Source organism: Xenopus laevis, chromosome 8L, assembly GCF_017654675.1.
Source record: "Xenopus laevis strain J_2021 chromosome 8L, Xenopus_laevis_v10.1, whole genome shotgun sequence".
Lineage (NCBI taxonomy): Eukaryota > Metazoa > Chordata > Amphibia > Anura > Pipidae > Xenopus > Xenopus laevis.
Genome location: NC_054385.1, coordinates 96,739,686 through 96,754,173, shown reverse-complemented (window position 1 = coordinate 96,754,173; position 14,488 = coordinate 96,739,686). Strand labels below are relative to the sequence as shown.

General features: G+C 37.9%; 1 protein-coding gene across 1 annotated transcript in view; it reads left to right on the top strand.

Moving 5' to 3' along the window:
- Nucleotides 1-14,488, top strand: part of LOC108699173 (cytosolic phospholipase A2 delta) — a 43,463-nt gene that overhangs the window by 9,073 nt on the left and 19,902 nt on the right. The window contains exons 5-9 of the mRNA XM_041573254.1: nt 963-1,003; nt 1,835-1,877; nt 2,119-2,182; nt 4,009-4,154; nt 4,891-4,986. Coding sequence (XP_041429188.1) covers nt 963-1,003; nt 1,835-1,877; nt 2,119-2,182; nt 4,009-4,154; nt 4,891-4,986 — 390 coding nt within the window. The remainder of the gene's footprint in view (nt 1-962; nt 1,004-1,834; nt 1,878-2,118; nt 2,183-4,008; nt 4,155-4,890; nt 4,987-14,488) is intronic.

Here is a 14,488-nt window from a genome sequence, read left to right as displayed (position 1 = left end):
CATAGTCACCTAGTATTTTGGACCAAGATCCATTTTGAGACCTTATGACAAGGTGCGCTACTGATAAGCCACAAGTTGTAGCAGACTGGCTTACTCTGTTACTTGCATAAAATACACATTCACATATAACTGAAGCCTTTCACTGTATATTAGTCCAAGGAAATATATATCTCTTTACTAACATGATGCTGATTCTTGCTTTATGGACAAATACAAGAGGTCCTCTGCACTCAACACATTATCAATATATTTAGAATATTGAGACATTTTCTGCCTTAAAGACATACTGACACTGAACTTCAGCAGTCAGGTTTAGGAACTTCAAGTAACAATTACTTACAAAAGCAGAACTATGAGTGAAAAATGATCAACGTGAGCTATTGGTAACTTTTGATGTACATTATTTTGAATAATAATTTTTTAGTGTCAGTATCACTTTAAGCTACTTAAAATTTCTTACCATTAAAACAATACGGGATTGTTTGTCCATGTATTGCAATATATTTAAGCTGGCCAACTACGTCAAAGTCATCCCATATCTGGCCAGTCCTACACTCAATTTTCATCTGATTCATTAAGGATTCTATTGCTTCATTATACATTTTACACAGGGACTAAGTTTTACCTGCAACTTACTTGCTGCTTTCAAAGTAAACCTCCATACTTGGCTGCCCTTTTATTGGCTACCACTGGGATCACCTGACTATAGCTGGAAATAGATGAACAAACAATCCCTGTTTTGTTTAAAGGGTGAGGCATTTTTTTAGTAGCTTAAGGCACAAAATGTCTCAATGTCCTGAATATATTGATAATGGGTCACAGCTTCATTGCACCCCCGCTTAATGGTTTTAAAAATTAGTGGTGAGCAAAACTTTCCCTTTCCCTTGTTTGTTATGATTTTTGCTTTATATGTTTCAGTTTTCTTATCATTATTTTATATGCTTTGATCCTTGTCTCTACAGGGAGGAGAGACACTTGAAGTTGAGTTTAGTATGAAGAAAATGTGAGTAATTCAATACATTATTGGCAATACTAACATGTTTGTGTTAAAACCTCCTAAATATTATCATTTTTCTGTTTGTCTGTTTTATTGCACTTTTAAGTGTTTCGCAGAGATTTATCTGGGTGCCATTTGGCTTCCTGTCAAAACCATGGTTGGATGTATAGCAGTCCCAACAATATTAGACAGGTCCAGATTATTCTTCCATAACTAAACTGTACTTGTTGGTCAAATGCATTCAGGCTGGCAGTGCTCTCCTGGCATCTGCCAAACACAGACTTTTCTGTCAGACTTCCATATGGTGAAATGAGAGTGTCAAGATGCTTTTGGCTAAAAATGTGTCTGGATACTTTTAATTTGTTTAATTTTATTTCATTCTGTTACAGAGGTATGAGTATAATGAAGGAATTGTGCTGGCAAATACACTAAAGATAGTTTCAGAACAAGTGCTGGATTACTTTTTAGCTACTCAATTTAAAACACAATGTCTAGTCATGTAAAATACTGACCCAGCTGCTCTGAATATAGGAGCCAATATGAGTTTTCCCCCTTTCAGAAGAATTAGAACCTACTTCAAGTGTTTTTATTTGTATGCCTTCTATTGGATCCTCTAAAGGCCAAGCAGGAATTTCAACCGGGTTAAGCATTTATGGATGGATTTGCAGCCTTAATAACACTATTGGACATGATGCACTTTGAAACAGACTAAATAGACAATTGTTGTACTGTCACATAGGGATAACAAAAATCCAGTATGTGTAGTGTGTGCGAGCCAAACAGGCCACTTGCTGTACTGTATCAATTGTGTTAATCTATTCTGCTTGTTGTTTTCAGGCCTGCTCACCCAGAGACCATTGTTACGAACGGCGTGCTTGTGGTAATACTCATTATACTAATTGATGTACAAGAGTAAATTATGCATTATGAGAAATTAGAAAAACTGGCAATTTACACATATTAACAGTTTACCTAAAAGTGTACATGAATGCAAATAAAAATACTCTACAATGTGAAACATATCAATGCTCATAATTCGATTCACTGCTGAGTGAAACATTGTTTCCAGTGACTCACATCATCTGAGAAATGACCATGCATTTTACCTGTTCTTGTTGCAGGCTAGAGAGCTGTGCTGCTTGGATGTTTGTGTAGACAAACAGAAGATACCAAAGACTTTGCAAGGTACCTTGTACATTTTGTTATTCTGACCCCTCTTATTTCTTTTCACCATTTGGTATTTTTTTGCTATTAAGCTGTGCCTCAAGTAGTCATGCTAGTGACCAGTTATGGAGATGAAAATTGATAGAAGCGGTGTATTATATATGGCTTAGTCCAGTAAGCACTTTTTTGTGCAGTTTAACTTGTGTTTCATAGTGCAATTTAAATAGCATGAAAGTAGTCCTGAGCAATAAATGGTGTATATTGGGCCATAAAAATAGGTGAAGCACTGCCTGTGACTGAATTTGATTAAAGGGATTATGTCATCTCATAATCTAGTGCTGAATTGGCTGGAAGACCTTGTTTGTACTGTCTCAGCTAAGCATATTTTCCTCTGCAACTCTCATAGCTAAACTAGCCACATACCTCTCCAGTGTTTAAAAAATGGTTTATCCTGTTATATGTGTCTTTGGCTGTCTTCCATAAAGGTGGCCATACACGGGCAGATTAAAACTGAAGATTCAAACCCATTAAACCTATTGGGCAGTTTATCTGCCTGTGTATGCAGAGCTGTAGAGTTGGAGTCAGAAGCAATTTTGGGTATCGAGTCGGAGTTGCCAAAAATGTACTGACTAACTTTACCAAATAACTTTAAATCTGCATGCACTAAAATAATCAAATCAGATTTAAGATCTTCTATTAAAAAGGATATGGCAGAAGCAATTCTGTTTCTAAGAGCAATGCTTTAGTTAATTTTGGATTGTATTGAACAGTTATTCTATGCCAGGTTCAATTTATATATAAGTTGTTTTAGGTTTTCCAGTTTGGATTATGTAGTTTAACTTTGATCTTGGTTTAGAATTAATAAAGGCTATGGTTCATGTTTCTGAGCTTCGGTAGTGATAAAATGCCTTGATGTTGTGTGCTTAATGTCTTTCAATTAACATGGAAAATATATTAGTATAATGAAGGAACAGTAAGACCAAAAAATAAAAAAGTTAATGGGGAAGCATTCAAGCTGGAATAAGAAAAGGCACAGGTTACATAGCACATAACAGATAAGCCCTGTCTAATACAGTGGTTATCTGCTATGTAACCTGTGCCTTTTCTCCTTTTCTCCAGCTTGAATAACTGCCCCTATGGCAACACATCAGCTTGTTTATATAAACTATAGTAGTTTTTCTGAAGCAAAGACTCAAGTTTTACCAGTGCAGAGCAACAGTACATTATATTTTAATTACTTTGACACACTTTCAGTTTTTGGTGTTAGTGTTCCTTTAAAAACAGAGCAGTTGAAGTGGGATGTACCGTAAACTGAGGAGTCAAGAGTTAAAGGATTTATGTACCAACTCCACAACCCTGTGTGTATGGTGACCAACAGTTGGCCCATCCAACCAATATCTGGCCAAAATGAGCATGTTTGACTTTACCATCAGATAGTGGACCACATGAGCTAGTTGATGCTGTCCTTGCTGCAATGGTTCACATACTCGTCATTGTAATCCAATTGTTTGGTCCTAGGGCCAACAAACTGATTAAAGCCCAATATCGTCTACCTTAGGTGGGCATATTAGGGAGAGATCCACTAGTTTGGTGATCTTACAAAACTACTGAATCTTATAGTGTATGGTCACCTTTACATTTACAAAAGCAAATCATTTATTGAATAACTACACTATTATTTTTAAAGAGAAGTGGTGCTGTAACGTGAATATCTACACTGCCATACACGATTATTTATGTGTGATATTCATTTTTATCTTAGAACCTTCTCAACAGAATTGTTTTATAAAAATATTGGTAGCATTTTGTTCCATTGGTGATATTCAGAAAGTTCCCTTTTTCTGTAGGAGAAGAACTTCTGTTAAAGGTGGAAAACTCTTGTGAAAAATTGTATAAAATGGGCCTGAATCCAACAGCTGGTCCTGATCGCACCGAGACCTGCTCTTTCCACAGCATCAAAAGATATGATTCACAGCTGAGTGCCCACTTACAGGTACCCATCAATACCAGTTGTGTAGTTTAGGGAATATACTAATCATCAGGAAGGTGATGGCCATGGAGGTGATTACCTTTTTCGATTATGTAGTGCTTTTTCTTTGAAACTTTATTATTGAAACTTTTCTTTATTAAAAAAAACTTTATGATAATTAGTAAATAATGTAATTAACTCTCAATGAATTTACAGAAGAGAGAGAGAGTGAGAGATGTAGCATTTCCAATAGGCTCTATAATTTATCCATTGTAAAGTAGTTGATCTGAAATTATTCTTACATACTATTATTTAATACTCAAAGACAACCCTGTAGGTAACACCTAGGGGCATATTTACTAAGGGTCGAATCGAATATCGAGGGTTAATATCAAGGGAATTTGAAGGATTTAGCGCAAATCCTTTGATCGATCAATGTAAAAATAATTCGATCGAACGATAAAATCGTTCCAATCCAACGATTCGAAAGATTTTAAGCGATCGATTGAAGGATTTTTCTTCGATCAAAAAAAGCTTAGAAAAGTGATGGGGAAGGTCCCCATAGGCTAACATTGTACCTCGGTAGGTTTAAATTGCCGAAGTATGTAGTCAAAGTTTTTTTTTTACAGGTACAAGCATGTTGAGAATGGCATTTTAGTCGCCACAGTTATGCATGCTTTTTCACACATATCATTACTCTTCCTGGACATAAGTGCTTATACGTAAATTCTACATACATTTACTTTTTATCCCTTTTCAGACAGCAAAATCTGAAGACATTGAATCTCAAGTAAACGTGCCTCTGAATTCACTTCCTGAAGGAAAAGAAGAGACTGTCCGTCTTCATGCAAAGCCTGTGAGTTCTCAGACTTCTGTTTCCTTTTATTTTGATAACTAACAAGCTTGACCTTAGCTTTGACACCCTGGTTATCATTTTGTACAACTGTTTCGCTTGTTGAGTAGAGTGGTTTCATAGCTAAGAAGTAAATACACGTGTTCTATCAATTAGTCATAAAGTATTAAGCATTTCCTATGGCTCTGTTAAGCAATAGGAACACTGACATTTACATGCAAAGTGATAGAGCTACTTTCAAGAGCTTGCAAGTGAGAGCAGAGCAATATGGAGATGTTGATTATTTCAGCATCTTTAGTACTAAGCCGCTGTGATGAATAGTGTTTGTCATTGTTAAAAGTCCTGTGAATTATATCCATGGAATTCCTTGCAGTGCTTGGAAACTCTTGTCAAGTTTGTTAAAGATGAGTTTAATATCAATTGGGGTCGAGAAAACTTCTGATTGTCTTATATGCCGATGTACTCATTTTGCTTGCAGACCCTCTATCTAGTACAGACAATCTATCTAGTACAGTCATACTAGCTGCCCAGGGATGTCAACTATAGATGCAACTCTAAAACCAGTATTGGTATAATTTATTAAGTGGATCTCAAGGTGCTGGGTCTTATTGCTGTGCACTTTTTTTTCCTTTAACTGGGTTATTCACAGAGGTCCCAGGACCAGTAATCATTATAAGTCTGAAGAAGTTTGTGCCGTGCTTTATTAGTAGATAGAAGAAAGGGAGCACCAGAGGTGTTCCATGGGAGCAAAATTGAAGACTATGGAAGGGCATAAAATGACCTTGAATTGTCATCAAGGAAGAAGAGAATTACATGTCTCTTGACAGAGAGCATTTATGTATCATTGTGCCTGATGATAGGCTAGTCCTATAGGGTGGTACCAATAAGCATTTTCTAGAGCTAAAATCCACCAGACCTATATTGTATATTTGAATATGTTTTTATGGCCTCAGTCAAAGCCCTGGGCAAACATTGTCCACATTTATGTAGGTTTGGAAAGTCTAAATGTAAATATTTATGGGGTGGTATCCGTAATCGGCACAAAAGTGGAGTAGCCAATAGCAACCAATCAGATCTATGATTTTAGAAAGGAGACCATAAAATGATACGTTATGATTCAGTGCAGTGGAGCTTTTATTACATTTCCTCATAGCTTATTTGCTTGTACATCTGGCCCTGCCCCATATTAATGATCTATTTATTTTCCGGGTTCAAATTTTAAAACAACACTTACATTAAGCATATGGCAGTAAACAATAATAAGGACAGGTTTTCGCAACAATTTTCAGGTATTCAAATCAGCAAGAAAGCATCAAATGGTTTATTAATATATAACAGCAACACACCCAGAAAAAAACAAAATGAGAAAATATTGTGCAGAGTTTGCAAAAGTCATTTAAACAGCTTTTAAAGCTGCCAACCTGTCAGTCTGCTCCCATGCTTACAGTAAGGAGTTACAGTTAATGGCAGCTGTTGCATATCCAGGGCTGTATTCTACCAGTAATTTTGGGTCAGGGTTTAGCTTTGATAACCAGTTTGTCTGGTACCTGTAGATGGCACTGAGCCCAGACAGTTGTATAATGAATGTTGTTGCAGCACCAGCTAAAATAAAGTACTGTACATTCCTATACTGGTGCCATTAAGATGAATCTTCCACAAAAGTAGTATTGATGTACTGAGCCGGAACTGGTAAGATACACTATATACTTAGCAGAAAGAATCCATGCTTGAGAAAGGGGCGTGACCCCGAAACGTTGCACTTCGCAATAAACTCGCAAGGCAGCTTGCTTGCATTGACCCTGTGTGCCTTGGGATTCTTTTTGCTAATACTATTTGTGAGGCGGCCGATCCTCTACCCTTGTGAACCAGGTATCGTTTGTTATTTACTAGAGAGTGCGCAGGAGACAAAGTTGATTTACTGAGATACAGTATATATTCACCCCTCTTGTGAGACTCTTATACTCTGCACCACTTAGTACTATGCATTACTCTTTTATACTTTTATAATGAACAGCCAAAAACCGGAGACTTTCAGGACCCATGTTTTTTAGTAGCCTAAAGATTCAGACCAGAAACCCCAAATCAGCTTCCGTTGCATGAAAATGAAAGTCACTCTAGTTCTCACAGAGGATTGCAATAAAGGACAATATTTGGTGTTTTTGGCAGGCAAAATGGCAGAACTAACTCTAAAGCTAAGGCCCGAAAGGGGAATGTTGGCTCTGAGCGCATTGTGGCATTTGCACAATTTCAGGTCATTGGAGAATGAGAAGTTTTTGTATTAAATCTTGTGAACTGCGGCCAATGTGCACTGTGCTAAAAACAAGTGGAAAATTCTATTGTTTTTGCCACAATGCTATCCTTGCTCTTATTCTCCTGACCTTATCAGGTGTAAATATTAGTGGTGGCATATTGGCAAGACATTGTTGGCCCTAACCTGTCCCCTCTCCTTTGCCTTCCCTTTGGAAGCTCTGTACTGTTTATGGCAGGCATTAAGTACCTTGCTCCTTTGCTCTGCAAACTGTGCCCCACACTGCATGTGCCAACAAAGGTATAGCTGCTACAAAGTTGTTTATGTGATCTCAGATTTGCAATTTTACAGCTGTCAGTAAACATCACCAAATATTCTTTCATAATCTTTTTGTTTGTTTGGTTTAAGCCTTTAATGACTGATCCATATTCTCATTAATTCACATGTGAATATCCAACAGTTCACTGGCACACCCTCAAGTAAATAAAGCCAGGCATTGGCTTTATTGGTTGTTTTATTGGAATTGGATTATTATTATGTATGATGTATAGCTGTTTATGTGAATATTTCAGACAACAACGAGTCTTCAGTGCTGTTGCTTTTATATCAGCTAATATCAGGACTAGCCTTCTGGGCTTCCCTGAGAAGTGTGAGGGACTCATTTAACAGGTATGCGCAAATGAGAATTGATGATATTCACATTGGTACTTGTTATAATACAAGCACCTTAAAAAACTGCAATGAGCACTGATGTACCCTTTCTGTCTTCTCTGAGAAATTGTACAAATGGACACGACGCCCTGCAATTACTGTCCTCTAAAACTTGGTGGCAATTCCAGGGTTTCCATAACATGTTACATCCACAGCCGCAACTGACTTGCCCCAAGTGAATTTGATGATAATGCCATTATTGCTGCTGCACACCTCAGCTGATATCACTACCACACAGATGCAGTGAGAAGAACTTGTGCAGTTCCGATTTATTCCTTAGGAAAATAATACAATTATGCCCTTTTTTGTATTACACCAATAACACTGGCATAAATATAGAGGCTATGGGCCTCCCTGCCAACTCCCTTTCTCCCCCCACAACTGCCAGTGGTGTAACAAGTTGGCTTTGGGCCCCCCTGCAAAAAAATCTTTGGAGGGGCCCAGTGCACAGCAACTCTACCTCAGCCCCCCTCCCCCACCCACTCATTTTATGTTACAAATCATTAATACCCTTATCTCTTTGAAATCTGATATAAATTCACTAGAGATTATAGCATAAACACACAGGCAGTTAGGATCAGTTAGTTGCTGTGATTTATCACTTCCCATCCTGATAAAGAATTGGAGCTTTAAGGTGGAATTCAAATCCACAAAACAGTTGTTATTAGTGAAAAGCGAATAACCCCTTACGGCTTGTGACTCACAGGCAGATTCGGGGAGATTTAGTCGACTAATCGCCTCTTCTTCTGGGTGACAATCTCCCCGAACTGCATTTGCGTGTCTTCCCGTCCGCTATAATGAATGAAAACGAAGCACCGCGTGTGCTTTAGAACAGGCGACATTTCATTAAAGCGGACGGGAAGACACGCCAAGGCAGTTCAGGGAGACTGTCACCCAGAAGAAGAGGCGATTAGTCGCCAGGCGACTAAATCTCGCCGAATCTGCCTGTGTGTCACAAGCCTTAGAAGTGAAACAGAAGTGTGCCTACAGGGGTTCTCTCCTGTGCATTCGCAATGCCTCGACTGTGACTTAAGGTGGCCAAAGACTCACAGATATTTATTTTGTACAATATTCGGTGTGTGTATGGCAGGATGACAAGAATATTGGTCGGCTCATCCGTCGGGCAGGTCGGAAACTTTTGAATGGAGCCCGAAAATCGGCCTGCTGAACTGAATTGTCAGATACAGGTAGAATTCTATTGTTTCCATCTGTATATCTGATGATTCAGCTCTACACGTCTGTATTGAAAACAAACAATCTTTTCGCTGGAAAGATTGTTATCGTAACATTTATGGCCAACTTAACCTGTAAAGTCTGTGAATCTAAAACAAGATACTTATTTATGGGACAAATTACTGCAGAATAATCGTTTATTTTGGTTGCACAATGTGTTTGGTAAATTTTTCTCCGCATAGCAAGAATGATCATTCAGTTGCGTTGTTGGCAAATGCAGTTGTCCCTGTGTTCCGGTCTAAACAGGCCCAGTTTGTCTTATCTTTGTTCTATAGTTTCATCTCTTTTGACCTAATTAAACATATAGTAAGATAATTCATCACTGCTGAAGTACTTGTGTAAATGTATGTTGCACCTATGTATGTACCCAGAGGCACAATGGAAAGCAGCAGGGCATCCATACTTGCACCACAGACATACAACCAGCGACCTCTTTGAGTGCTGTCAGTAGGGTCCATACTGATTGTTTCCCCCGATAGTGTTTATACACATGCTCCAAAGCATATACTGTATGATGACTGGAATATGGGCTTAAAAATGCTAATTATTTTTACTTGTAGTACAGTGGCATCTCATTTAACTGTTCCCTCTGACTTTTACTAGCCTTTATAACTGCTACCAGGCACTAACTATTGCTGTTCAGCTTATAGCTGTGCAGCTTAGATTTCTCCAATTATATCATGTTAAATGTGTATATTAAACATAATATAACCATGGCCTAGATCAGTGATCCCCAACCAGTAGCTCATGAGCAACATGTTGCTCTCCAACCCCTTGGATGTTGCTCCCAGTGGCCTCAAAGCAGGTGATTATTTTTGAATTCACGGCTTGGAGGCAAGTTTTGGTTGTATAAAAACCAGGTGTACTGCCAAACAGAGCATCAATGTAGGTTGAAATAATCCACATAGGGGCTACTAAATGGCCAATCACAGCCTCATTTGGCACCCCAGGAACATTTTTCATGCTTGTGTTGCTCCCCAACTCCTTTTACTTCTGAATGTTGCTCACGGATTCAAAAGGATGGGGATCCCTGGCCTAGATGCTTCACCATGCTTTTATTCATGTTACTAATAACCATAATCTAGTCTAAATGTACTCTATGCCAATTATAGCAATCTTCTTTATCCTACCCCTTAGCCAGTTCCTATAGTCCTGTACAAACTAACTGGCCTTTTTATGCTTATCTTGTCTGTTGAAACTATAAAAATGAATGGATGTAAAACAGGGCAATTTTATATGCTTTAAGCTCTCTGTTTTAAAGCAAATTATATTTTTCCCACCCATTAACTGAATTTGTTCATCAGCCAGGACCATCCCCGGGTCTGCTGTTTCTATTTCTTTATTCTGCCCTGTCTCTGGAATATACATATAACAAAGAAAAACATCTAAATACAGAAATAAGATCAAACTGCAGGCTTCAAAACCTTTTTGCTTGTTAATTTAATAACTAGGTTTTTACAAAATGCGGGTGCTTGAGAAGCCTACTCCCCCATTGGAATCAGGTACCATTTTGAAAATAATTTTGAATGATCATTAAGGCAACACTATCGTAAAATCAATAAATCAAAAGGCATTGATTGGCTACTGAAATTTCACATAGCACTGGGGCAAGTGCTGAACAGAATCTCAGTCCTAATGTGAATAGAATATTTAGTAGGAGTGGCCTCAATTATTATCAATGTATTCATGGCCAATTCAATTTTAAGTTCTGCGAGTGGTAATGCTTATCATTAGCCACAAAAACTGGGGTTCAGATTCAGCCAGATCCATGGCAGCCACACCCCAAGCTGAGATTTTGAATTCAGTGCATCCCTTGGAAATACCAATTATAATCATTTTAATCAAAACTGAGTGAAAATTGTGGTTGGATACATTAAGCAAATTAAAAAAAACCTGGTACTTTGCAAAATGTTATTAATTATATTCAAACATATGTTGTTTCTTAAGATTTTTCAAAATATCAGTACAGGTATAGAACCCGTTCTCCAGAAAGCTCTGAATTACGAGAAGGCCATCTCTTATGGGGCAAATTCACTTACCTCCGAAAATTCGCCAGCAATGGCTTTGCTCACAGTGCAACTCTTCGCCAGACGTAGATTTGCCAGGGCAACGCTAATTCACTAAAATCTGAAGTTGAGTCTAGGGTGCTGAACGCTGGCGAAGTTGCACTGGCATTACTGCGCCAAGCAAATCGAAGTTACACTAGCTTTGGCTAATTTGCATACGGCGGAAAGTTAAAGTTGAATGGAGGTATATATTGCAGCAAATACATTACACTACACAAGCCCAGGGAACCTTAATAAAATAAAATACACTTGTTATATTGCCCTACACATGAGCCCAGTGTACAGTTTATGTGCCATATGTTAGGAAATGTAGGGGGAATCTGGTTACCCAGTCGTTAGGGAGTGAAGTACCGCTAGAGTCCATCTCCTTCGCTAGCAAAGTTACGTGTGACCGTTAGTAAATTGGCAAAGTACCGAAATGACGTCACGCTGTCGATTTTCCTGTCACTTCGCCCTTTAGAAAATTTGCCCCTTAGACTCTATTTTAAACAATTTTTTTCTTTGTTTAGAAACAATTCCCTTTTCCTCTATAATAATAAAACAATGCCTTGTATTTGAACCAAAGTAAGGTATAACTAATCCTTATTGGAGGCAAACAAGCCTATTGGGTTTATTTAATGTTTAAATTATATTTTAGTAGACATAAACTATAGTAATCTTAATTAGGGAAAGCTCCCTTTTTCTGGAGACCCCAAGTCCTGAGCATTCTGGATAACAGGTCCTTTATGTTTTTTTAAACATGAGGAGAGTTGATTTTTTTTTTACATTTCATTATCTTTTATTATGTTAATTTTATTTTCAATTAAAAAAAAAAACATACAACATTTTGTAAAGGGCCCAGTCAAGCCTCAATCAAATAACAAAATCAGTTATGGGATGGGGCTATAATTGATTAACCCTAAAATAAGCTGTGGATTGTGAATAATGTAAAGAAACTAGTAAAAGGAAGGGCAGCAGTTGGTAAGGGGTCTTCCTGTAAAATGTTCCCAATATTCTATCCACCATACAGCCATATCTGCCTATGGGATCATGCAATTGTAGTTGACAACAGCTGGAGGCCAACAAGCTTGACATGTCTACTTTAAGGCAAAGGTCCAGGTGAGCTGGTATTTTATGTACCTAACATTCTCATGCAATATCTTACAGGGATGTCACTACATGTAAGGGAAATACAGCAGAAATATTAGCAAATACACATTATAAAAATGCAATATACAGTACATGAGCAGAGAACAATTGGAAGATAGAGACAAAATTTGGCATTTTCAGATTGTAATCAGATCTTGACCTGTTCTTTATTAGTGAGAGAGAAGACAACTGCTTTTAGTACTGTTTATTGGAGAAAGTAGCTAAATAAGAAGTTACAACATGTGGAAAGGAAAAAAGGAAGGATAAGAGTAAAGTGTATTACAACAGTGTGATATAAACATGTTCTAGGTATAAATTGTATTGTGTATATGTTAAATTTTAATTGCAGTAACTACTAATATTTGCAACGGTTAGTGGTTAAAACCACTGATAAGTTTCTAGCACAGGAAAGGTCCCAGACCATGTAATCTATATAAGGGGCTTAAAATAGAAGAAGAACTTCTTTAGCCTAAGTACCATCAAATATACACTACAGACCCTTCAACACGTGCTTCCCCAGACCAGGCCAGGGTTGAGCAGGGTGTACTTGGCTAGATTATCTAGCGGCAAGTTAGCCCTTTAATAGCTTGCCTGAAAGTTGATAGGAAGCAAGTGTAACTTGTAGCCCCATCAAGGAGATTAATGGTGTGGGCTATAGCCCCAAGTGATTTGGTGGCAGTTAGGAGAAATAACGAGAGTGAGTATTTTGTTTGTGAATCTTCCATTACTGCTATTGGGGGCAGGAGAAAATGTACTGTATGTGTTTGCGGTGGACACGAGTGTAATATATTGGGGAAGAAGCCAGCTGTAGGATATGGTTCAAGTGATGTTTTCAGGCAACCTTGCCATAATGCTGTATCCACACTACTGGAACTGCGTGCCATGTATCACTGTGAGGATGTCAAACACATTCTGAGGAACTGACACATCTGTCTACATTGATAAATGTGTAAACTTTAAATAAAAAAAATAAAAAAAATGACTGTAAACCTGTAGGATTCCCTAGTTAGAACCTTAATGACTCCACCCGTAAATTGGAGAGGGGAATGACTCTATTCATTAAACCTACATAGGACTTATGCTCCAATAGAGATGGAAACAGTAAGTCTTCACATAGGATGTTGGAACTCTACAGTCAGAATTATCTGTTAATAAAGGAAATAAACACAACAACCACAACTTGTTACAGAAATGCTTCTTTGTAAGAGAAAGTAAAAAGACTTAACCAATTACCCTATGCTAGCATGATACAATAACTTCTTAAAATATCATTTTTCTCAGACCCTAAATGATTACAAAACATCCAGTGGTAGAGCAATCTGCAGCTTTATCTTTCTGATTCCATGTTTAGTATTGCTTTATTACTGATTTATCTTCAATTACCAATGTGCCCAAATTTGTCTTTGTCTTTTCTGATGTATGATGGGCAAGGCATTTGTGATGCTGGTTTTATTACAGTCATTTATTTGTATGATTGGGGTTTTTTTCTGACTTTTTCCCATTTCATTTAAGGGATGCTATGGTTTTAATCCACACACGGTTATCAGGGGCACCTGGATGTTTATGTGGCAAGTTATGTGGATGGCAACTTACATCAATAGGCATGGATTTGGGGAAAGGTAATGCCAGAATTAGCATGTGGGGGGGGGGGAAGGATGACAAGAGAAGGATAGAGAGAGGGATTAAAGGAGAACTAAAGCCTACCTAAAGAAGTAGGCTAGAAATATTGTACAATATTTGTTGTGCTTCTGTACCAGCCCAAGGCAACCACATCCCTTTAGCAGTAAGGATCTGTATCTCCAAAGATGCCCCAGTAGCTCCCCATCTTATTTTCTGCTGATTCACTGCACATGCTCTGTGCTGCTGTCACTTACTGAGCTTAGGGACCCATTCACAACATACTGTATATAAGGAATAGAATGTTACAAAATAAGGCTGATTAGTACTTAATACAGATAATTACTACATGGCAGCTCGGAAACCAGTGCAATTAGCATCAGAATTTAATAATCAGCCTTGTAACATCAGCTTATATTACAGGCCAACCTCATTTTCTGCTTGATAATTAGTGCCGACCCCTAAGCTTCGCTTCTCAACAGCTGCTCAGAGCCCACTGAGC